We start from the raw sequence: 21,908 nt of genomic DNA, 5'->3' as shown, positions 1-21,908 counted from the left end.
TCCCCTTGTTTTAAAATAAGGTGCCTAAGGTCACACAGCAAGTTGGTGACTTTGTCACCCTCTTAGCTCAGCCTTTGGTCCTTCCATGTCTCTCCTAATCTGCTGGATATTTCAAAGATGGTGGCAAAATCAGCCTATGATGGTGATTAGATCCAAGACTTTCTTGGAAAGAATTTCCTTGGGGACAACATGCAAGCATAGACCCTTTCTAGGTATTTGCTAATGAAAGCACGTGCTAAATAGGAGAATTAATTGCTGGTTGCATGCCAGCCAGAAGATTGATACCCGGTGGAACAGTGAGACAGGTAACTTGACCTCTGGCTGGACTGATAGGATCCATCATCCCTCCAGACAGGCACTTGGCTTCAGTAACGGTCTAGCTCTGGCTGGAGGGTTGCCCCCATCCCACAGAGGATGATTCACCAGAGTGACTTAATCATCTATCAGTCAGAAGCTCAGTTTCATGTGAGTGGGGTGGGGGCGGGGGAAACAGAGTCTGGCTTCATGGTGGGTGTGGAGACTTGTTCTAATAGTAAGCACGCTGTTGATTAAAGTACATGACACAAGTAATTGCCAGAGATCCCAAACCAGCTATCACCTAGGATTATGGAGATCTGATCTAATCTGAGACAGAAAGCCCAGTTTCGACTCCGCTGCAGAAACCTTTGAAAAGTGTCCAGGAGTAATTGGCATTTAATCAATGCAATCATTATCCCAGCACATGGCTCCTGCAGCTTCAGGCCCCCTTGCAACCACTGAACTGCAAAAGGGAGAATATATCCGTTTAATTTCACCACCAACAACATTTGATTTACAGTCCCAGATGAGGTCCAAGTGGAAATACATTCACATTTTTATATTTGAGAAACACAGTAAGAATTCAGTCTTGCATCAATGGTATGGTATAAACAGTGATGGGCATTTTCCCCTTACAGAGGCCTGATCAGAATTAATTTTGATAGACAGGAGAGTAAAACTACAGCAGGCTGCTAAGCATTTGTTTTTCATTTAATCTTCTCTAAACCTTCCATGAAACATGGGGAAGAATATGACTGCTCTTCTCTCCCAGAGATATGGAAGGAGTGTATTCTACTTATAATTAGGAGACAAATAAATATTGACTTTGCTTTTGGTTTTGCTTCATAAAGTGTTATCATTGGGCACCAAGTTAGGTATTTAAAGGAGAACATACTTCTCTTGAAGGGCAGACACTATTTGTAGGCCTATATCCCCTCTCCTTTTCCAGGCAGGAGTTCTTGGTTCACTTTCACCCACCCTGTAAAGGGCAACTAGAAAAAAAAGAGAAGGCCCAACTTTCCCTGTCAGCATCTCACAATTCTTTTCTGTAGGATCCATAAGAGGAAGTGGGGAGGGAAAAAGACGTATTCTTGAATTTAAGGATCTGTAAAATGTTTTCTTAGATTGATAGTAAAAAATTTCATTGTTTTTCGAAGGGTACTCCCAAATTACCCACTTCAGAATGACCTAAAGAGCTTGTCAGCAATGTAGATTGCCAGGCCTCCTTATGTGTTCTGCATCAGAATTGATGACGGGGGCTTCCCTGGTGGCACAGTGGTTGAGAGTCCGCCTGCCGATGCAGGGGACACAGGTTCGTGCCCCGGCCTGGGAAGATCCTACGTGCCGCAGAGCGGCTGGGCCCGTGAGCCATGGCCGCTGAGCCTGCGCGTCCGGAGCCTGTGTTCCGCAATGGGAGAGGCCACAACAGTGAGAGGCCCGCGTACTGCAAAAAAAAAAAAAAAGAATTGATGACGGTAGGGACCCGGAATCTACATGGTTAACAAGTGTCTCCAGAGACCCCAATATACACTAAAAATGGATTCTACTCATCTTCCCTATGTCTCAACATTGCTGTTCCAAGTTTAAGTCTCTTCTCTGTCTACACTTACTCCCTCCATAGCATCAAGTCTCATGACTTTAAATGTTTTTATAGGTAAATAGCTCTCAAATTTATATCTGCAGCCCACACCTCTTCCCCCAAACACCAGAAGCCTATATCTAACTGCCTGATTGATATCTAATAGTCATATTAAAAATAAAACTCTAGTTTTCTCTCTGAATTTGTTCTTCCTCATCTCAGTAACTGAGATCACAAAACCTTGGAGTCATTCTTGATTCCGTCCTTCATATCTTCCTCACTTTCTCTCATACTCACTTCCAGTCTGTCAGAGTCCTGTGAGCTCTTTCAAATACGTCCCAAATCTTCCTCTATTCCATAGGCTACTACAGCAGCCTGCTGTTTGGTCTCTCTGCTTGCTTTCTGTATCAGTCAGAGTTCAGTTGCAGATAACAGAAGCCATTCTAGTTATCTGAAGCAGAAAGGGATTTAATACAGTTGTAGTAGATTCATGTTACAAAAACCCTTCCCATCCCACATACCTTTTTGCAATGTGACTTTGCCACAACTCCCCAAAAGAAATGGAGTCTATATTTCTTTTCCCTTAAATCTGGGCTAGCCCTCTGATTAACTTTGACCAATAGAATGAGGCAGCAATGATGTTGTGTGACCCCCAGACCTAACCATAAGAGGCTTTTGCAGCTTCCATTTTCACCCTCTTGGAAGGCAGCCTTCATATAAAGCAGCTTAGGCTAAATTACTGAATGATGAGAGTCCACATGAAGAGAGAGGGCTCAGACTTTTAGGCATCCCCGCCAAGATCCCAGACGTGTAAAGGAGGCCATCTAGGACCTTCCAGCCTGGCAGAGCGGACAGCTAAATACCACTGCATATGTGAGCCCAGGTGATATCAGCAGAAGAAGCACCCAACCAACTTATGTTTGGGGGATGTTCATTACACAGCAAAGGTAACTGAAATGTCAGTGAAGTTAGGGCTTGAAAAACCTTTGAAGGGCTGTAGGGGCATGCTTTAGGCTAGGCCTCTAGGAATGACTCCCAGAATAATACTGCAGAACTGGCCTGCCAAGGGAACTACTACTTCTGCCATAGTCTAAGGGTCAGGAAGCCACCAACCACTTTTCAGTTCCAGAAACACATCACCTTAGTCATGATCTGGGCATCAGCGAGTTGTTACAAGATCTGCTGGCTGCAGATCTATACCACAGTCATTTTACATTAGCAAAATGAATGATTAATGTGCCTTTTCCCCACCTAAGTAAGTTCTGAATTCAAGATGTGTGCAAGTACAGGTATGAAATTAAGCACAGAATCCATTTGGTATTCTAGACTACTTTGTGTGACTTACAAAAATTTTTTAATAATAAATCTTTAAGAAAGACCTAATAGGTTTAGAGAAACAGAAAAAAAAAAGACTTGTGCAAGTGCATATGACTGGCAAAAAGTAAATTTTGTTTGAATCTCTAGCTGCAAGAGAGTCTTGGAAATGTAATTTTTAGGTTTTTAGCCTATGTGTTGCTGAAAGGCACAAAAGGATTTTTTTAAATGTTTTGTTCACTGTTATAGCACCTAATATAATGCCTGCACATAAGTGATGGCCATTAAGTATTTGTTAAATGACTGAACTAAAATTTGATAAAGGAGAGGCATGATTGAGAGATGATTGTCTCTAGTTAGCCTGGAGTATGACATTCGGTTTGCCTAAACCCCTGTTTCTGTCATTCCTTTTCCTGAATATATCCTGGAGTATCAAGAAAGATCTATAATTCAAGAATTTTTTTCAGTCTACTATTTGCCATCTTTACTATCACTGTGCAACCATCTTGAGTCAAACACACTGAGTTTTTTCTTGTGTAATACATTTTCATTAAAAAGGTGAATTTGGGAGGATGGAAAGAAGTTTTTGAAGGGCGAGCTCTTTAGTCTTTCCTGCTTCCCATGGCTTTGGCCGCCATCTCTCTTTGAGGGCTTGTTCTTCAGGATACTGACAGCTTGATTTCTCTGGGTAACATCATGCAAAGGAAATTAGCTCAGTATGTCTTCTACTGAATTCCATCTGTAGTTCAATGTTTTAACGTATTTATGAACAAGGCTACAGAGCAATTTTGATAAGACAATGCTCCAGTCTCTGAGAATATTTTCCCCCAAAAAACGTTTTTAAAAATACCACTGAACAGCCTGGAAATCCACCCCCACATGAGCAATCTCCAGAAAACTTTTCAGGTGTCACAGCCATAATAGCAGGTGGTTCCTTTGGGTATAAAAATTATGACAAGGATAAGAGACAAAAAGCAAACTGTTTTGATATTCTGGGTACAGCTTTCCCCAAGTGAATCATTCCCATATGCCTACTCTTACCATGGGCCCCTTTCCAGAGGAAGTGGGTTGTGTGAATGGAGGTGTAGAGAGGCATTCTGGTGGGCAAACTTCAATGGTGTCCATATTTGGCAGATCCAATTAATCTTTAGATATTTGTCAACCCACTCTTCTACGAGTCTCAAAAGGCAAAATTTGACTATGGATTTGATACCTGTTTTCACTCCTCTCATAATAAATACTTAATCTTGTTATGAAGATTCAGTAGTGCTCATCTGAGGCAAGACAGCTTCTGAAATTCCATAGTAATAGATTTTAAATACAAGCTTGTAAGGAAGGCTGAGACTAGAGCAGTTTGCAAAAGGTGGTCATTTAATTCACTTTTCTATTATGAAATATTTGAGACATACAAAATGTTTAAAGAACAGGTATTTACTCTCTAGTGAAATGTTGTCGCTTGTAAGATAAAAATCTGGACTAGTAAAAAAGACTTTGTTTCCAGATAGAAATGCAGCAAAGCTGGAAATTAAGAGTTTTGCATAGATTTATTTTTTCCTTTCTTTCTAGTTATAAGATTAGCGTTTTTTATCATTTACAGGCACACCAAGTCTCCCTTACTGAAAAGGGAGATGCTGTTGTCACCATCTTAATTTAAATAAAAAATCTACCAAGGGAAAGATGTGTACAGGAAGATCCCTGATGGAAAACTTGACTTTATTTGGATAGAAGACAACCACTTTAAAAAATAAAAAGGAAACATAGTCATTAAGCTAATTAATTCTGGCTTTTCCAAATCTTAGAGTGGTGCCATTTACTAGCTGTGTGACATTGGGCAAGTTTTTTAATGTCTCTGTACCTTGTTTCCTGAACTGTATGGTGAGGATAACAATAGGATCTACCTCTTAGGGTCGTTAAGTGTGAAATGTGTACAGTAAGTCCTTAATAAATGTTAGTTCACTTTCTTCTTCTTCCTCAACAAAATGTTAGCTCCACATGAGAGCAGGGACTTCGCCTGATTTTGTTCTGGATCCTCAGCTTCTATTTTGCCCACAGTAGGCATTCAATAAATATTTGTTGAATGGATTAATTGATGAAAATAGCTAGTTTTGAGGCTAAAAGTGAAAGAGAATTTGTCCTAAGTTTTATAGCTAGTGAGGGAAAAACAGACCTCAGGTTTAAGATAGGTTAGGGAGGTAGGAAAAAACCCCTAAACTAAGATGAGAAGACCAAGGTTTAAGTTTAAATTCTTCTAACTCTCTGGGTGTTGATACCAAGGTTTTCTTTCTTGATTTGTAAAATGTAACTCCCAAGGTTATTCTGAGGATTAAATTAAAGTGTGTATGAATGCTCCCAATAAAATATATAGGGATATACAACACATGGTATTATTAATTTTTATCTCAGTAAGTTTATCCATTGGATGACAATCAAATGATTCTATGAGAGTCTTGGAAGAAAGAATCTTTAGCTAAAGATTTAAGTACTAAAAATATTCAACCCCAGAGGTACCACAGACATAGACTAATTTCTTCCATCTGTGCAGTTTAGGGTAGATTTGGCATACACTCAATACCAGGCAAGAAAGAAACTGGTTTAGGCTGCTTTTAAAGTTTTAAAAAAAAGGCAGAAAAAGAAACTATTTCCTCTTATAAGCATGAATGTTAGAATAGAGAAAGCCTTCATCAAGTAATTCACCACTGAAGCAAGCATATTTAATCCATATCCTCTCCTACCTTTTCCCACTCCCCATTTTTGTTCTAATTATTAGTCATTTTATATATCATGATTTATGTATTATGTTGGCTTCCCCCTCACCGAAGAAAAGTAAAATAGGTTATTCTTTATCAGCCACATGTGACTCAGAGGTCAAAAGGGCAGTTCTTTGTAGGGTAAACTTCCTAGATTAGCAGTTTTAAAGACCTGGTTTTGAGAGCCAGGGATTACTCAGAATATTATGGCTTTAAGATTATACCCCACCCAAGATGCCTCACTAGAGCCTGAGTCTGAGGCTGAGAAACTGACTTGAGGAAAACGATAAAAGAGCAAAAAAAGCCATAGTGGGTGAGCTGATGACTCACCGCCCCTTCCTTGAACTTCAGGAATGACAAGATGGAAGAGGGGAAGAAAGGCAGTGCCCCACTGCAGGCCAGAAAGACAAGAAATTTCAAGAAAGACAAGAAATTCAGGGAACTTAAAAACTTATATATGTTCTTAGGGTAAAGGCAACAAATATAATTTCCATGGTCAAGTTGTTGAGTGCATCAAAGAAAGGAAACTAGGAACACTAAATTATTTTTTATCATCAGCACTATCACCCTAAACCTGATCATTTTATTCCCCTGATTAAAAACCTCAGTAACTCTACACTGCTACTGGATCAAGTCTAAACTTACGATGGCATAGAATAGTCTTCATAACATGATCCCAACTTTCCTTATCACCTTCATCTTCTAATTAATTCTTATTACATATCTTGGAAGGTATAGGGGACCACTTATAATTTACTAAATAAACCAGATACTTTTAAACTCCAGTCCACTTGTTTACACTATTCTCTCTGCTCAGAACTCTCATCCCGGCTGGCAAGCCCCTAATGGACTTCAAAGCCTGTCTCAAGTACGATTTCTTCTCTGTAGCTTTCTTGACTTCTGTTCTCTCCTACGACTTAGAATGATTGTTCTTTTGTCTACCCAGTCATTGAACTGGAAGCATCCCATTCATTAAGTAGACTCATAGGGTTCTATCCTCTCCCAAACTTACTGAATTCTCTATATGGGCAGTTGTGAGCCTGTCATTGGGCAATTCTTGGCACACCATAGGAGCATAATATAGTTTTGCTGAATTGAGTCAAATATTAGAAGACCAAAGCATAAATAGATTTTCTAGGCCTGGGAATTATGTTAGGACTAGAAAGTGTATGCTAAATCCACATATGAGATTTTGCTTTTGCTCTTACCAGAGAGGTGTAATTTACTTTTATTTAAAAAAGTGTCATGAATGTATTTCTCTAGATAAAACATTATTAATCCATTTTTGGCTTAGAACTGGCCTTCCCATAACCCGGTTAGCCAAAAGGTAGCTGAGTAATTTGAAATACTCTCCAGCTGGGGTGGGATCACATTTGGGGTTTGCTTCAATCAGTGAACCTCTGTCTCGCTTTGCTCTTCAAAGAGCTCCTCAGTCAACCATAGCATTTGAAGGCCTGAGCAGAACAGAAACCAGATGAACTCTGTTGAATTCCAAACTTGCCACATTGTCTACTCTAGCATTAAACTCTTCTTCTCTAACTGAACAAGTTAACTGAAGAAGTATATAATGTAGTATCAATTTATTTTTTATCTTATCCATTATGCCACCTTGTTCCAGAGTCTTTAGGAGAGTTTAAAGAAAAAAAAAACCAAATCCAAACCAAATTGTTCCACACTCATCCCTTTGGTTCTTTTGGTGACCTTCTGTCAGTGCTGATAGTCAGGGTGAAAGACTTTTGGAAAAGTTTTCCAGTACTAGTAACAGCATTTCCTGAAGCATCTTTTATCTTTCATCTTTATGCAGCAAATGATCCTGTCAGTGCCCACAGGTCAGTTTTACCCTAAGATCCAGTGAGTTTCTTCAACCTTAAAATCAGTCACTGAGGCCCTCACCTAGAGCACATAACAAGGTAGTTGTTACCCAGCATGTGTCCCAGCTAAATAAAATCATAGCTGATTCATGTCTGAAGGTGCTCAGGGGGTACAGCGTAATGATTAAGAACAGGAGCTCTGGAGTCAGTCTGTCTGTCTGAATCAGGCCATGCCTCTGACTGGTTATGTGACTTTAGACAAGCTTCTTAACCTCTTTATGCCCCACCTGTCTTATCAGTAAAAAAGAAATAATAATGATACCTACCTCTCATGGGTTCCTTGTGTGGAATAAGTGAATTAAATGTGTAAAGCACTTACTGGTACATGGCAAGCATGCAATAAATGTTACCTCTTATACTCTACACTTTTATGTTTTTAGGTAAGAAAAATGGGTACAATAAGAAATATTTTTCTCTATATTTTTAGGTAAGAAAAGTGGCTAAAATTAAAAATTAAAGGAAGGCTGATCATCTTTAGAACAAAACTTTATTTACAAAACTGTAACTTGGTCTGTTTTGGTATTACTATTGACAAAATGCCTTTGGCTAAAATATTAGTTAAGGTGATACATTGATTTTAGCTTTTCATAAAACAAGAATCCAACACTATCCCAGTTTCTTATTCCTGTGTGGCTCTGAATGCAGATAAACAAAACAAAACAAAATTTTAAAAAACCTTCTTTATAATGTACAATGGCTTAAGCAAACCACTTCTTTAAATTTTTTCTATTTAAGGGTTAGGACTGAGACTACTCATCTAAAATTTGCTATTCACAGAAAAAGCCCCGGAGAATGGGAAAACTTAAAGATGGAGGTTATCTGGCTTTCATAATACAATATCCATATGACTTTAGAAGAATGTAAATAAATAATATTAGTAAACAGCATATATTGATAATTTCCTGGCAAATTCATTTATCTAACATCATGCTGAGGAATCAAGAGGATTTCTCCACACATTCACAAAGTCTCGTTCCATATTAACATAGTTATCACCAATATAACATATGATAACCAGTACCCATGGAAACCTAATAGCCTATTTTTACAAAGTCCCTGTTAAGTTTTAATTCCCAGCTGCGCTTCACACATATATACATGCTTATATGCATGGTTATGTGCATAGATTTATGCATGGATATAAGCATGGTGATATATGTGTGGATACTAATGCCCCTTATTCAAATGTAAAATTAACAGCATCTGGCATCTAGTTGTAAGAAAACCGTCCCTAGATTGGGAGATAGTTGAGTGACACATGAAAGATTCTTCTACTATCGGAATTTAAGAGTACACCTATACTGGGAAGAGGGATGGAGAGAGGAAGGGTAGAAGTAGAAGCAGAAGTAGAAGAAAAGGACTACATTGGTTCAATAAACTCAGGTAATTAATTTGAGACAGAAAATAAATAAATCAACAAATGTCCCATTTTTGTTTTCCAAAAAAATAAATCACTGGCACATCCTTACTAACAATTTTTGAATTGGTCCATTAATATATTTTTTAACATAGGAAAAAGTTTAAATATTATATATATTATAATTCTATTCATCTAATACACTCCTCTGCTGAGATATCTGACATGTCTTCATCTGTACTCTCTTCTACCTCTGGCAAGTTGCCCCAAAGTAGGAAGTTTACACCTGAAAAGAAAAGCTCATAAAATTATTTGGTGCTGACTACTGTTACAACTCAGAACACGATATATAAAACCTTATATGTTAACATTCTTATATCAAATCACAGTGTTAGCAGTTAAGAGAAAACCTATTAAAGAATGAACCACAAATAACATGATCGATACCTAGATATTAAAATTATCCAACATCTAGAATACAATCATTCTTTAAACACTTTTAATTAAGGGCTTGAACTCTAGAATCTTGGAATTCAAAAAGATCTCAGGAGTCCATTTCCTCAAACCTTGCCTCCAGCTACATTATACCATAATCACTCTACACTGAGAACTTTCAAATCTACTTTAATTTTTTTTTTTTTTTTGTGGTACGCGGGCCTCTCACTGTCGTGGCCTTTCCCGTTGTGGAGCACAGGCTCTGGACGCGCAGGCCCAGAGGCCATGGCTCACGGGCCCAGCCGCTCCGCAGCATGTGGGATCTTCCCGGACCGGGGCACAAACACGTGTCCCCTGCATCGGCAGGCGGACTCTCAACCACTGCGCCACCAGGAAGCCCTATTTTAATGATTTTTTTTTTTTTTTTTTTTTTTCTTTTTTTTTGTTTTTTTTTTTTGGGTACGCGGGCCTCTCACTGTTGTGGCCTCTCCCGTTGCAGAGCACAGGCTCCCGACGCGCAGGCTCAGCAGCCATGGCTCACGGCCCCAGCCGCTCCGCAGCATGTGGGATCTTCCCAGACCGGGGCACGAACCCGTGTCCCCTGCATCGGCAGGCGGACTCTCAACCACTGCGCCACCAGGGAAGCCCTATTTTAATGATTTTTAAGAATGGAGATCTCATAACATCTTTTTAGATTACATTTCTCTTGGAGGGAGCATGGGAAAGGCCTGAATAAGCCTCCTCATCTCCTCAACAAGTATGGAAGTCACTGGTGCCTTTCTTCTGGTTAAAAAAAGCAGGGTTTTGGAGCCAGTTATAATATGAACAGTAATCCTTGATATACATGGGTTTTAGGCTAGAGGCTGTCAAGGTAAAACTATAAACTTTAGGACCAGGTTGTAACTGTCAGTACAATAAACAAAACGACAGTCTAAAGCCTCATTATGAAAGAACAGTCAAATATCATATTAAAGAATCCAGCACTGGTATACGATACAAGACCACATATATGGTAGGGGATAATAAGATGGTTTATTATGGGCACGTACTATATTATAACTTGAAAGCACTGAATTGAAAAAAAATACCATTATTAATTGACCTCTTGGAGAGCCAATAAGAAAGCAAATCTCAAGCTGTCCAGTTGTCAGTGTGGGCACAGGGAAGACTCAGCAACTCTGGGCATCCACTCCACACATACTAAGATAGTGGTCACATGGTGGAATAGAATGAGCCAGGGTTTGGAGATTTGGTTTGAATCCAGTTTCCACCACTAACAGTACACCATGGATGTTTTTTACTACTTTTACTACAAATGTATATAACCACAGGCAATATATATTATTGTTTTGTGTATATAAATTTTTTATAGTATGCTATTATATGTATCTCTTCTAATTTGCTTTTTTCATTCAACATTGTTTTTGAGATTTGCCTGTCCATATGTGTAGATTTAGTTCATTTCTTATTTCTGTTGGGCATTCCATTCTGTGAATTAAAAACGAAAAAACAATATATATCTTAAACATGGCCCATCCCTCGTCCTTTCCTCTAACTGCCTATTTTGCACAGGTGCCCAAGGAGACATGTATAAGGATGCACACTGTTATATTATTAAAATAGCGGAAACAATGAACTGTCTCTATTGGGTGAGATACTGGAGTTTAATCAGGCAAGAAATTAGCATCTATTTGATGCATATTGATGTCTATCATATTATTTTCTGTAATTTTTTTGTATGTTTGAATTGTTTTCAATAAAAAACACTTCTTTCCCCCGGAGAATGGATGATGTTCTGCTTTTGAAGAGATGACAGGATAGAAAGGAATCACTAGGCAGAAATCTAAGGGAGAATTAGAACCCATAAAGGTGAATGGAGAGCTGAAGACAACTTTCCTTTGAGGGCATTTGCCAGTCCCACGGAATCTGAACTGAGGTTTCCCAAGCCTCCACAGGAGAGTCTCAGGAAATCAGGTCTACACGTGAAGGCTAACCTAGAACATAGACTTCCTGGGGCCCTTTCAGTCTAAACATTATAGAATTTTATTAAGCTTGTGTACGTATTACTTTGATGCTGCCGATTCAGGTGATTCAAGTACAGTTCCAATGCCATGAGAATTCCTGTTTTATACGAAGCATCTAGAAAAATCTTCCTTCAAATCATAATATTAGGGTTACAAAGGAGAAGTTTGATATTCTTGGAGTCGATACTCAGAGACGTGAGTGGCTCGGCACAATTGGTTCAAAGGAGAAAAAATAAACTAAGAGACTGGATCTGACAGAAGCAGCACCTTCCTTTCTCTGTTAAGAAGGGAGGAAGGAAATCCTGTGATACATCTGTTTCTCATGGATTAGATTCAGTGCAAATGGTAGAATGCTGGGCTTTTATCTTTGAAAAATTGACCAATATTAAAAAGTAAATCAAAATTGAAAAACCTCCGCCCTGTGTTTTGAATTCTATGAAGCAGGAAAAATAGTATCAAAGCAGAAACTTCCTTTAATGTGTCCCAGGAGCAACACAAATATAAGACCGGAGGCCTAAATTAGGAAGCTATATCTCACTTAGGGGGGTTCAGATAAGTCCTTGCTCAAAATGGCCTTCTTAACATACTAGAGTATTAAATTAAGGCCTCCAAATGATGGGTTGAAAGCCACAACTGAACGCCAGGTGATTAAAAAAAAAAGTTAGAGTCTATAAAAACCCAAGCATAATTGGAGGGTTCAAAGACACTGACAACCTAGCTTACAACTCATGATCTCTTAGTCTGTGAAGGCAAATCATACTTCAAAAAAAGAAGTATATTTTAAGTTCTGAAGAAGACTAAGACATACATTTAAAAACCTGAGAATGTTGGTGCCAACTTGGATTGTCAAGTTCTTTAAACTTGTTCTGTATACTAAAGTTCTGTAAACTTTAGTTCCCTAAAAAAGTCCCACTAAAAGTCAACTTTGTATTAAAGTCAACTTTGTATTCTGTGTAAGCAGATATTAGACATTGAGAACGTGTGTCCTATAACAAAACTGAAAGGCTCCAGACAATATAAAATGTATTATGTAAATATCTTTTAAGAATAGGTTGTGTATTTTTCTACTAAATAATCAGTAAAACATACTGGTATTAAATATTTCCCTTGTCTGAAATTTCATCATAGTTAATTAATATAGATGTCAAAATGGCTATTTTTATCCTGAAGCAACATTACCAAGTACAGAGGTTACCTAGTTTTCCTTTCTCCCAGCTCCCCATGACCCTAGCCTCCCCTCCTCCCTTTTCTTACACACACACACACACACATACACACACACAGACCCATACACACAATTGACTGTCAAATCTAAATTCTTCCAAAATTCACTGGAGCCATATTATATATCAAGGCAGAAATATAGAGCAATTAAAATATTAATTTTAAAAGGCCAAGAAATCCAGCCAAGCTTGAGGCTCCTAAATATGATGATGGAAATAGAAATGCCATGAATTTTGGCTAGTAGTTTCTGTAAGTAAATGTTTGGGATAAAAGGATCGAAGTTTCACTCTAGTGGATCCAACCCAGGTGAGAAAGTCTCAGAGGGGATCCTGAAATGATCTATGGAGAGGTTCACTCAAGTCTTGGTAGACAATAGTTAGAGGAATGTCTGAGTCTGTTGTTTCTTACCAGTAGAGTCTAGTCTGTTAATACCATAAACTGCCTGGCTGTGAAACATCCAAAAGTGTCCATTGTTGCAGGAAAGAAGGCAGGAACAACATGGAACAATCACATGATAACCTACAATGTTCCCACTAAAAAGAGAAAGTAAATATTATTAGATACAAGGTAATATCTGACCATGTAAGCATTTTTATGTGCTAATGTAAACAGACAAACCATATAAAGATCTCATTTTCTCCGAACAACCTCCATTGCTGGGATCTTTGGGATGGGAGTTACTCTGATAATGGTTACAGTTCTACTGCCAAGTGGGAAAACAGTCTTTAAGTGAAAGAAGAGTGACATATTCTCTGTTTCTTTGCTAGTATTGTTTATGCATTCCCCCTTCAGAAGCTAGTTTCTAAATGCCATAAGGTTGTGATTTGTCCAAAATTGATGGGCTGTATAGACAAAATACATTAAATAAACTCAGACCTGTGGATAAAAGGTTTTTGCTCTCCCCAGGACTGTGGCAAGTTGGGTTCTTATATGTTTCAGGTCCATGCCAGCACCTAAAAACTGTTTCAACAGATGGAGGAGTAGGAAGACAGCATGAGCCCATGAAAACCGAACACAAGCTGGCTGATCTAATTTTAGTCTCAGTGTTTTTGAAGGAATTCAGAAATGAAGCAAATCCATAGCTTCTAGAGAAAGTTGCAAAAGTTTTTACTGTCTCCAGGGTTATCCTTCTGATTAGAAATAACTCATTCTTTTTTTTTTTTTTTTTTTTTTTTTAAACATCTTTATTGGGGTATAATTGCTTTACAATGGTGTGTTAGTTTCTGATTTACAACAAAGTGAATCAGCTATACATATACATATGTTCCCATATGTCTTCCCTCTTGCGTCTCCCTCCCTCCCACTCTCCCCATCCCACCCTTCCAGGCTGTCACAAAGCACCGAGCTAATATCCCTGTGCCTTGCGGCTGCTTCCCCCCAGCTATCTACCTTACTACGTTTGTTAGTGTGTATATGTCCATGACTCTCTCTCGCCCTGTCAAAACTCACCCTTCCCCCTCCCCATATCCTTAAGTCCGTTCTCCAGTAGGTCTGCGTCTTTATTCCTATCTTACCCCTAGGTTCTTCATGACATTTTTTTTCCCTTAAATTCCATATATATGTGTTAGCATACGGTATTTGTCTTTTTCTTTCTGACTTACTTCACTCTGTATGACAGATTCTAGGTCTATCCATCTCATTACAAATAGCTCAATTTCATTTCTTTTTAAGGCTGAGTAATATTCCATTGTGTATATGTGCCACATCTTCTTTATCCATTCATCCGATGATGGGCGCTTAGGTTGTTTCCATGTCCTGGCTATTGTAAATAGAGCTGCAATGAACATTTTGGTACATGACTCTCTTTGAATTTTGGTTTTCTCAGGGTATATGCCAAGTAGTGGGATTGCTGGGTCATATGGTAATTCTATTTGTAGTTTTTTAAGGAACCTCCATACTGTTCTCCACAGTGGCTGAACCAATTCACATTCCCACCAGCAGTGCAAGAGTGTCCCCTTTTCTCCACACCCTCTCCAGCATTTATTGTTTCTTGATTTTTTGATGATGGCCATTCTGACTGGTGTGAGATGATATCTCATTGTAGTTTTGATTTGCATTTCTCTAATGATTAATGATGTTGAGCATTCTTTCATGTGTTTGTTGGCATTCTGTATATCTTCTTTGGAGAAATGTCTATTTAGGTCTTCTGCCCATTTTTGGATGGGGTTGTTTGTATTTTTGTTATTGAGCTGCATGAGCTGCTTGTAAATTTTGGAGATTAATCCTTTGTCAGTTGCTTCATTTGCAAATGTTTTCTCCCATTCTGAGGGTTGTCTTTTGGTCTTGGTTATGGTTTCCTTTGCTGTGCAAAAGCTTTGAAGTTTCATTAGGTCCCATTTGTTTATTTTTGTTTTTATAGAAATAACTCATTCTTCCATAGGTTTTTTTCCTATCTGGTCACTATTAAATAGAATGAATATACAGGGAACATTTTAGCTAGAAGTTTTTTTGTTTTTGTTTTTAATGACCACATGAACTGCTTACACCTTGAGTTGTAAAAATTCCTGTTTATAGCTTGTTCCTCCCCTGTGAGATGTGAGTCAGTCATTTTTGTGAGGTCCTACAAAAAATACTATAAAAGGTACCAGCCCACCTAAAACATGTCTTCTAATCATAATCGGCTTGAAAGGCAAACAAATGAAAGCAAAAGATGTTCTTGGATTAGGACTGGCAGTTATTTATAAGGCTATATTGTAAGAATAAATTCTACGGCTTTAATTACCACCTGTATTCATTCATTCATTCACTCATTCAGCTAATGTTTACAGAGCATCTGCTATGTGTCAGGTACTGTTCTAGGTGCTAGGAATAAAGTCCTTGTTCTCATGGAGCTTTCTAGTAGGGACACCTCAGATCATTTTGCTCCCTTGTTAAAACTCCTTCAATAGCTTTCCACTGGCCAAAAATGAAAACCCAAAGACCCTTCCTACCAAAGTTTAGATCTGTGCTATCCAAAACATGGCTATTGAGTACTTGAAATTTGGCTAGCCTGAATTGAAATGTGCTGGAAGTATAAAAATACACTAAATTTCAAAGACTAAGAATAAAAAATAAGAATGTAAAATATTTCATGAATAATTTTTTATGTTGGTTATATGTTAAAATGACATTTTTTGAATCTATTAGATTAAGTAAAATATACAATTAAAATTAATTTCACCTGTTTCACCTGTTTCTTTTCACTTTGTAAAATGTAGTTACTCGAAATTTTTAAATTACGTATGTGGCTTGCACACATCTATTGGATGGCGCTGCTCTAGATTATCTGGGTTCTGACTGCATCACTAATCTACCCATACTACTCTCACCTGATGTTCACAATCTCTCAGCCACACTGGCCACTGTCTTTTCTATTCCTTGAACGTGTTCTTCTTTGCCTTGGGTTCTCTGCCCTGGCTGTTCCCTCTGCCTAGAACATTCTTCCTCTGGCTCCTCCCTGTCTCATCCTTTAGAATTCAACTCCAGTGTTACCTTTTCATGAGGAGGCTTCCCTGACCATGCTATCTAAAATAGCTCTTATCATTCTCTCAAGCTCTATTATTCTCTGTCATTTATTATTATTATTTCCTTTGGAGTATTTCCCACCCTATTCAAGATCTTATTTATTTAAATATCTTACTGATCAATTGTCTTCCTACTGGAATATAATGTCGAAAGGTCTATGACTTTGTCTTCTTTATTGCCGGATTTCCAGCCTCTATAACAATGACTCGCACATGGGGGGACCTCTGACTTGTACTTTATAGTTTACCAAGCCTTTTAACATTCGTAATTCACTTGATCTTTACAACAACTCTGTAAGGTAAACACGAAAGATATTTTAATTTCTATCTTAAGAAGATACCTATCTATCTTAAGAAGATACCTGTCTTCTTAAGATATAAATTAAATAAGGAAACAGAGTTTCAGAGGTTTAGAGATTTAAGAAGTTTACTCAAGATAACAAGAGAATAAGGGTAGGGCCAGGCAGGGCTCAAGCCTGATTTTTATGACTGTAAATCCAAGTGTTTTTGTTTTTTTTTTTCCCTCTAAACTACATTGCCATTTTCTGAAAGTTAAAGCAGATATTTGCTAATGCACTTTGAAAAATTGTAAAATCACATTCAAAGGTAAAGTGTCATAAGACCCTTTTGAAAAACAGTTCTAAGTAACAAATGGTTTTTCAACAGTTCATTGCATGGGTGATAAACAGTGCTCGATGCAGCCCACTGAACCCTTCTCTGTGCTTCGGTGTCAACATCCATCTCCCAAACCCAGGGCTATTTGGAATATTGCCACACATTACCATTTTAAACATGCGATGTCCTTCAGTCTACATTTGCAAATTTCAGTGAAATAGCATCTTCCAATGAAGTCCACTGCACTGGAGAGGGAAAAGTATAGAGATAGTCAAATGTATTGTTAAAAAAATGTTGTGCAAAACACATAACGTAAAATTTACTAATTTAACCATTTTTAAGTGGACAGTTCGTAAGTGTTAAGTGTATTCATATTTTTTGTGCAACAAATCTACAGGCCTTTTTCATCTTGCAAAACTGAAAGTCTATACCCATTAAATAACAACTCCCCATTTCCCTCTTCCCGCAGCCCCTGGCAACCACTACTTTCTGTTTCTATGAATCTGACTACTTTAGATACCACAGATAAGTGGAATAATACAGTATTTGTCTTTTTGTGACTGGCTTATTTCACTTAGCATAATGTCCTCAAGGTCCATCCATGTTATAGCATGTGACAGGCAGGATATCATTCCTTTTTAAGGCTGGATAATATTTCATTACATGCATGTATCACATTTTGTTTATTTATTCATTTGCTGATAGACATTTGGGCTGCTTCTACCTCTTGGTTATTGTGAATAATGCTGCTAAGAACATGGGTGTGCAAATATTTCTTCTAGATCTTGCATTAAATTCTTTTCGATATATACCCAAAAGTAGTATTGCTGGATCATATGGTAATTCTATTTTCAATTTTTTTGAGGAACTGCCACGCTATTTTCCATAGTAGTGGTACCATTTTACATTCCCACCGACAGTGCACAGGGTTCCATTTTTCCATACCCTTGCCACAAAATGTACTTTTGATTACGATTTAGCATGAATTTTGTAGACTCAAAGAGCTGCGAGAGACTCTAAAAGAAACTGTAAGGGAAAGTTAGTATATTTTGTAAGGGTAAGTTAATATTTGTGAGCTCACTATAAATATGACAAACCTTCTATTCAAAACATCTTACGTGTTCATTGATTCATATACATCTTAGCACATTAATCCATCACTATTATAACCCCTACATGGAAGAGAAGACAAGAGGAAAGACCTGATTGTACTCCAGACTCTGGTCTAACCTTTAACAATTCACATATCTGAGCTCTCCTTATGACTACTTTATACTTACCATAGCTATTGCAAAGACGAATGGGTTAATATTTAAAACTGTTGTTTCTGTATGTGCTACTAAAAAGAAAAGGCACTGGACAATAAATCATAGAAACTTTGCAGTAGTAGGTTCTAGATTTATTGTCTAGCGCTTTTTCTTTTTGCAACACATACACACGCACAGAGGTACTTATAATAGCCCATTTATCTTTGCAATAAATGAGGGCCTTTGGCTTTGCCATTAGGCATGACTACACTTAAGCCAATGAAGATAAGATTTCAAGGGAGGAAGAGTCCACAGCTTTGAGTATATTTAATTTTTAAAAAGTTTCTATCATTATCATGAAATTCATTTTAAAGTAGTCTGCTTATTAGTGTGCCTTCTCTGGCTCTGTGTCCAAAGAACAGCTGTCCATGTGCATTTTGGATAATTTCTCTTTCACTTTAATGATAAAGTTTCGATAAAGAGCAAAATCTTGAAAAGCATGTAAAGGCACATATACGTGGACTATAGAAAGAGAAAGTACCTTTTAGAGCCAGAAAAAGGTATATCTGAGTCAAATAAAATGGCTATTTTTCCAAATGGAAGCAAATTCTTAAGGACTCTACACCTAAAAGTGGGTAGTGACTGAAAACAGAATTTAAAAGGATTTGAGTATGCAAACCAATGCATAATATCTAAAATAAGCTTTATGGGTGACAGGGATTATTTGAGGGCTAAGTCCTGTTTCATCCCATAAAAATATATATGTCTCTCTCATTCAGAAAGAGAGAGACAGGGAGATGATAAGAAAAGAATACTGAATTAGGTGGACAATGGATCTGAATCAGCATGCCAACTGCAAAAAATTGGTAGAAAGCTAGGGAATGTTTTTTTGGAGTAAAACTTTAGGAACAAACATCAAAAACACTTAAATGACCTCTCTTCTCCAACAGTACCGAAAATCTTGCTTGAATTACCTACCGTCTCAGTCATGGACTTGATCCAGTGAGAGGAAGGTCTGTCAGGGCACGGTAGCCAGGGATTCAACTGAAGGGACCACATGACTATAACTGAACTAGAAGCATTACATCAGGACTGACCACTCTGGCTAAACCACAGTTTGTCCAGACAGTCTGCCCCCTTAGTTAAACTCCAGGGGGATGGATCATCAGACTGCTGGGAGTGGCTGGAACACCAAAATGATAACCTCCTTGTTGACTCCCAGAGGTTCAAGCCATACAATTTTCCCATCTAGTTAAAGGCTACCGTTGCCCGCCACTAGCATGACTTACTTGGTAGGAGGGATGTCTGTAGAGAAAAGGTCTATTTCAGTGTCAGCCAGCAAAACAGCCTTCATTCCCCTAGAGCTGAGCACTTGTTTACAGAATTTGCAACACAGGATGGACACGCGCCGGTCATTGAAACTACAGCTGCTCGTAGACATGGCGTCCGGGGAAGGATGAGGTGTGGGATTTTGAAAATAGAGCAATACCCTCCCTAGTTTGATTCTCCCAGGCGAAAAATCAAATTGCGAGGCCTCGATCTTTTCTAAGCCCGGAAATTGAGAAGGAAATGAGTTCTTTTCTGTTTTCCCGTGGGAGGGTAAAAGTAATATTTATTGAGTAGAAACCGGGGAGAAGCAGCAACCTTGGCTTTCTCTTTAACTTTCGGGGAAGAGAGAGGAGTTTGAAGTGGGGAGGAGGCAGGCTGCAAGGTGCCTCGGGAACTTCTCTAGTTTCCCCTTTCTCCAGTCTGAAGGATCCTCTACTCTTTAGCTCCTGCTCCTTTTGCAATTCCCTTAGCTTCTCCCGTACAGGCTCTTTTATCTAAAGCTTCCCCCTTAAGCCCCTCCCTCGGAGCGCTCCAATTCCTCTCTCGGATCGCGGACTAAGCGTCCCTACCCACGCGTCCTCTTTGGAAATCTTTCTCCTCTCCCCAGGATTCAGAAATCCCCTCAGCTTTTCCCACCGGGCAATCCCGGGTGTTCCTTAATCATCCCGCGACCCTTCTCCGCTCTGCTCTTTCGCGGGCCGCCCTCTTCACTTCTCTCCTGGCAGTCCCCAGCCCTCAGCGTGCGGGCTCTCGCGTCGTTCCTCTCGCGACTCCCTCTCCTCAGCTTTCCCTCATGCCCCGCGCCGTTCCCTCAAGTCTTTCCCGAGCTGCCGCTCCAGAGCTCGCGGTGGTGCTGGTGGGGCGGGACAGAGGTCGCTTTGGGGGCTCCGTCGGCGTTGGTGTCTCTGCCACTGAACACGTCGTTTTTCGCTCCCTCTTCCGCTCTCTGCCTTTCCAACCGGCTGTCAGTTTGAATTGCCAGCGCTGCGCACCCATTGGGAGAACTAGAGTTCGCCCACGTCCCTCATTGGAAGGCTCGGGAGCCTGCCCCTGACGAGACTTTAGTGGCCAGGAGATCTACGCCCCGCCCCAGTAACGGTGCCTAGATAAATTCGGCTTGCTGGTTGGCCGAGCTTGGCCCCTCCTCCGATCTCATTGGTCAGCTCCGGGAGGTTTGGGCGAAACCTACTCCCGCCCCAGTGAAAGCGGCAAGGCACGCCCTTCGCGCTTCTCATTGGAAGACGTTCTACAGTCCCCGCCGTTCTCTACTCTGTATTGGCTAAAATTCTCCGCAACGCCCCTCCTCACTACCCCGGTCCAATTGGTCGTGCCTTCTCTCAGAAGTATGTGTTTGGCTGTTGGTTCTATCTTAATCCCGCCCATCAGTTCTACTTTGGGGTTCGGCAACCCGGGGAGGAGCTTAATCTGTGACCACGCCTCGGTTGTGCTAGTCACACCTCCAAGTTTCGCCAGCCCCCCCTCCTCATTCCTAGCCTCTTGGGATCACCTATTCCTATTGGCTACAGGCCCCATCGGTCGATAGAAAGTGGGCGGTGATTGGCAAGGGGGTGGGCTCTGCTTCCCGGCGGGGTCCTGCGGAGTTGGCGGAGGCTCCTCAGGGGACTGGGGGACCGATCTGCGTAGACGCGGGTGGCGGGGAAGAGAGGGGAGGAGAGCTCTGAGTGGGAAGCGGAGCCGGGGGCCTAGGACCCGTCGCGTCAGAGCCAGGTAAAGGCTCCTTCCCTCTCCCCTTTCTTCTTCCCCGCCGCGGAGCTGGAGCCCTGACTGAACAAATCCGGGCAGAGGCGGGAAGGAGAGGGCGCGGATGCTGCTTTCGGCGTCGCCTTAGCGTTGCCGCCCGAAATCCCTCAGACCGCCTCCCTCCTGACCCACTCCCAATCTCCCAGTACAGCCCAAATACTTCTTTAGGACTGCATCTCCGCCCTTTACCGTACTGCCTGGGACTCTGCCTTGGCTCACATGCCGCCGCGCAGTCTGCACCCAGCCCCCTCCCCAAGTCCTCTGCACACTAGCAGCCTTGGTCCACCTTCGGGCAACCGTCGTTGGCATCACCCGTAACCATCGGCTGCTCTCTTTCTCTGTCTCCAAGTCCTGGCAGACTGTCGGGTTACAGCCCTGGACCCAGAAGGATGGGTGTTCCGCACTGCTTCCGGGGCTCTTCCCCTGCCCCAGCCCCCGGCCCGCCCGGAATGGCTCCTCTTCACGCACTCCCGCTCCCAGACCTATATCTGGGTCCCCAAAGTTGCTAATATCCTAGTACTCCATGTAACATCGCGGCCCACGATAGTCTCCTAACTTCTCCCTCACCCCCAAGGTAATCCTCCCTTTGCCCTCTCGCCTATCAA

At 40.2% G+C, this 21,908-nt stretch overlaps 2 protein-coding genes across 4 annotated transcripts in view; one reads left to right on the top strand and one right to left on the bottom strand.

The window, feature by feature from the left end:
- Positions 1-8,276: 8,276 nt before the first annotated feature.
- Positions 8,277-21,832, bottom strand: FAM72A (family with sequence similarity 72 member A). 3 transcript variants are annotated; one of them, XM_032611658.1, is made up of 5 exons: positions 21,475-21,832; positions 20,215-20,228; positions 17,134-17,211; positions 13,257-13,381; positions 8,277-9,451 (listed from the first exon to the last, which is right to left on the bottom strand). In XM_032611658.1, the coding sequence occupies exons 1-5, from the start codon at positions 21,610-21,612 to the stop codon at positions 9,357-9,359; spliced, it is 450 nt and encodes a 149-aa protein (XP_032467549.1). In that variant the 5' UTR covers positions 21,613-21,832; the 3' UTR covers positions 8,277-9,356. The 3 variants fall into 3 exon arrangements, with proteins under 3 accessions (XP_032467549.1, XP_032467540.1, XP_032467556.1); XM_032611649.1 differs by lacking the exon at positions 21,475-21,832 and having other exon boundaries at positions 19,503-20,466; XM_032611665.1 differs by lacking the exons at positions 13,257-13,381; positions 21,475-21,832 and having other exon boundaries at positions 19,503-20,466.
- SRGAP2 (SLIT-ROBO Rho GTPase activating protein 2) overlaps positions 21,138-21,908 on the top strand; it is a 236,444-nt gene continuing 235,673 nt past the window's right edge. Inside the window, 1 exon segment of the mRNA XM_032611585.1 lies at positions 21,138-21,270. The gene's annotated coding sequence lies outside the window, so the exon portion shown is untranslated.

Source organism: Phocoena sinus, chromosome 1 (assembly GCF_008692025.1).
Source record: "Phocoena sinus isolate mPhoSin1 chromosome 1, mPhoSin1.pri, whole genome shotgun sequence".
In the NCBI taxonomy this organism is placed as follows: domain Eukaryota; kingdom Metazoa; phylum Chordata; class Mammalia; order Artiodactyla; family Phocoenidae; genus Phocoena; species Phocoena sinus.
Note: the sequence above shows the minus strand (reverse complement) of the source record. Positions and strands in the feature narration are given on the sequence as shown.

Bases quoted from the DNA above. Each gene is read 5' to 3' on its own strand.
- FAM72A (XM_032611658.1), bottom strand. From the start codon at position 21,612: ATGCCAACGACGGTTGCCCGAAGGTGGACCAAGGCTGCTAGTGTGCAG. The intron at 13,382-17,133 runs GTAATGTGTGGC...TTCTCTTTTTAG, and splicing joins GACATCGCATGTTTAAAATG to TGGGAACATTGTAGGTTATC. The intron at 9,452-13,256 runs GTAAGAAACAAC...TTTTCTTTTCAG, and splicing joins TAACAGACTAGACTCTACTG to GTGTAAACTTCCTACTTTGG.